This window comes from Austrofundulus limnaeus, unplaced genomic scaffold, assembly GCF_001266775.1.
Source record: "Austrofundulus limnaeus strain Quisiro unplaced genomic scaffold, Austrofundulus_limnaeus-1.0 Scaffold898, whole genome shotgun sequence".
NCBI classification, from domain to species: Eukaryota; Metazoa; Chordata; class Actinopteri; order Cyprinodontiformes; family Rivulidae; genus Austrofundulus; species Austrofundulus limnaeus.
This window is the reverse complement of record NW_013953300.1, coordinates 9,696-12,386: the sequence shown is the minus strand read 5'-3', so window position 1 is coordinate 12,386 and position 2,691 is coordinate 9,696. Positions and strand designations below refer to the sequence as shown.

Sequence of the window (2,691 nt, the reverse complement as noted above, 5' to 3'; positions counted from 1 at the left end):
TAGGTTCAAACAGACCTGAGACCAGACAGGGTCCACCTGTAGGTTCAAACAGACCTGAGACCAGACAGGGTCCACCTGTGGGTCCAAACAGACCTGAGACCAGACAGGGTCCACCTGTGGGTCCAAACAGACCTGAGACCAGACAGGGTCCACCTGTGGGTCCAAACAGACCTGAGACCAGACAGGGTCCACCTGTGGGTCTAGGTGGGTTTCTGTCCTCTTGGTTTCATGAAGGGGTTTTTGATTGTTGGGTTCTGGTTCTGATGTCTAACCCGTCTCTCTCTCCTGTCCACCTGGCAGCTTCAGGCCCAGAAACTGCGTCTGTCTCGGAACCAGGGTCCGTACTATGGCGGCTCCTTACCCAATGTGAACCAGATCGGCAGGAACCCTCAGGACTTCCAGGTGACACTCTCACCTCTGATGTCACTTCCTGGTTCTGTTTATTGTGCCTCTCATCATTGGGTTTGAGGTGTTTGACCTTTTCAGGTCCTTTTCAGGTCCAGATCTAAATAAAGTCCTGTCCTCTTCCTCTCAGGGGTCCTTCCAGTCCACTCTGGAGTCCAACCGTCTGACTCGGCATCACGGTCTGGTGGAGCGGGTCCAGAGAGACCGCCGCTTCATCTCGCCGGTCCGACCGTACCGCAACCGCCAAGTATCCTTCTGATCCCACCTGAGACCAGCTCTCAGTCCATAATCCAGACTCTGAGTCCTCAGGACTTAGATCCTCCTGGGTCTGGTTTGTTTTCTGTTAGCATCTGATGTTAGCCACAGATCTTCATCATCAGCTTCATCGTCTGCTCTGAATCCTAATTTAATTAAATTAAATTTAATTTTTATCAGGCTGTTCTGATGGTTCTACAGAAACCTCCAAACTTTGTCAGGTCACCAGGATCACCTCAACTTTTTCAGGTGTTTTTCCTCTGAAATCAGTTTTTTTGTTGCTCAAAATCTTTATTAGGATTATATTTATATTTTATTAGGATTATATTTATATTTTATTAGGATTATATTTATATTTTATTAGGATTATATTTCACACAGTTCATTCAAATGATACGAAAAGACATTTATTTGTTATATTTTGACAAAATGCAATTTTTGTAAACGTTTTAATCAAAGCCTCTGTGCCTGATAATAAAACTAAGTCGGACCCTTTCAGAGTGGGAGTTGGACTCCTGCTGGATTTCTTGGTGCAGCCAGGGGGTGGAGGGAGTCCTGTTTCTGGTTCTGTTGGTGTCATCGTGCTGTAGATCTTCAGCTCTCACTGGACCGGTTCACAGCTGGGATGAGGATCAGTGTCTCCAAGTCTGAGTCCATGGTCCTCAGTCAAACAAAGATGGGCTGCTCTCTCTGGGTTGGTAGCTGGACTCTTAGAGAGAGCTGTGAGAAGTTCAGTTTTCCAGGAGACACTCAGAGTAGAGCTGCTGCTCCTCCTCATCCACAGGAGAGACTTTGTCTCTCAGCTGGTCTGGGATCACCTTAGAGTCCTCCCAGGAGAGCTGGAAGAGGAGGCTGAGGTCATAGAGGTCTGGACCTCCCTGCTCAACCTGCTGCCCTGAGACCTGACTTTGGATAAAGCAGAAGATGATGGATGGATGATGGATGGATGATGGTTAGATGATGGATGGATGATGGTTAGATGATGGATGGATGATGGCTGGATGATGGTTGGATGATGGTTGGATGGATGATGGATGGATGATGGTTGGATGGATGATGGTTGGATGGTTAGATGGATGATGGATGGATGATGGTTGGATGGATGATGGTTGGATGGATGATGGATGGATGATGGTTGGATGGATGATGGTTGGATGATGGTTGGATGGATGATGGATGATGGATGGATGATGGTTGGATGGATGTTGGATGATGGATGATGGTTAGATGATGGATGGATGATGGATGGATGATGGTTGGATGTTGGATGATGTATGATGGATGGATGATGGTTAGATGATGGTTGGATGATGGATGGATGATGGTTGGATGGATGTTGGATGATGGATGATGGTTAGATGATGGATGGATGATGGATGGATGATGGTTGGATGTTGGATGATGTATGATGGATGGATGATGGTTAGATGATGGTTGGATGATGGATGGATGATGGTTGGATGGATGTTGGATGATGGATGGATGATGGTTAGATGATGGATGGATGATGGATGGATGATGGTTTGATGATGGTTGGATGGATGGATGTTGGATGATGTATGATGGATGGATGATGGTTAGATGATGGTTGGATGATGGATGGATGATGGTTGGATGGATGTTGGATGATGGATGGATGATGGTTAGATGATGGATGGATGATGGATGGATGATGGTTTGATGATGGTTGGATGGATGGATGTTGGATGATGTATGATGGATGGATGATGGTTGGATGGATGATGGTTAGATGATGGTTGGATGATGGATGGATGATGGTTGGATGGATGATGGATGATGGTTGGATGATGGATGGATGATTGTTGGATGATGGATGATCGATGGATGGATGATGGTTGGATGATGGTTGGATGATGGATGGATGATGGTTGGATGGATGGATGGATGATGGTTGGATGATGGATGGTGGATGGATGATGGTTGGATGTTGGATGATGGATGATGGTTGGATGATGGATGATTGATGGATGATGGTTGGATGATGGATGATGGTTGGATGATGGATGATGG

General features: G+C 46.1%; 1 protein-coding gene across 1 annotated transcript in view; it reads left to right on the top strand.

Moving 5' to 3' along the window:
* LOC106533163 (CREB-regulated transcription coactivator 2) overlaps positions 1 to 2,691 on the top strand; it is a gene marked incomplete at its 3' end in the record, with an annotated part of 10,249 nt that overhangs the window by 2,164 nt on the left and 5,394 nt on the right. Inside the window, 2 exon segments of the mRNA XM_014029401.1 lie at positions 301 to 402; positions 536 to 652. Coding sequence (XP_013884855.1) covers positions 301 to 402; positions 536 to 652 — 219 coding nt within the window.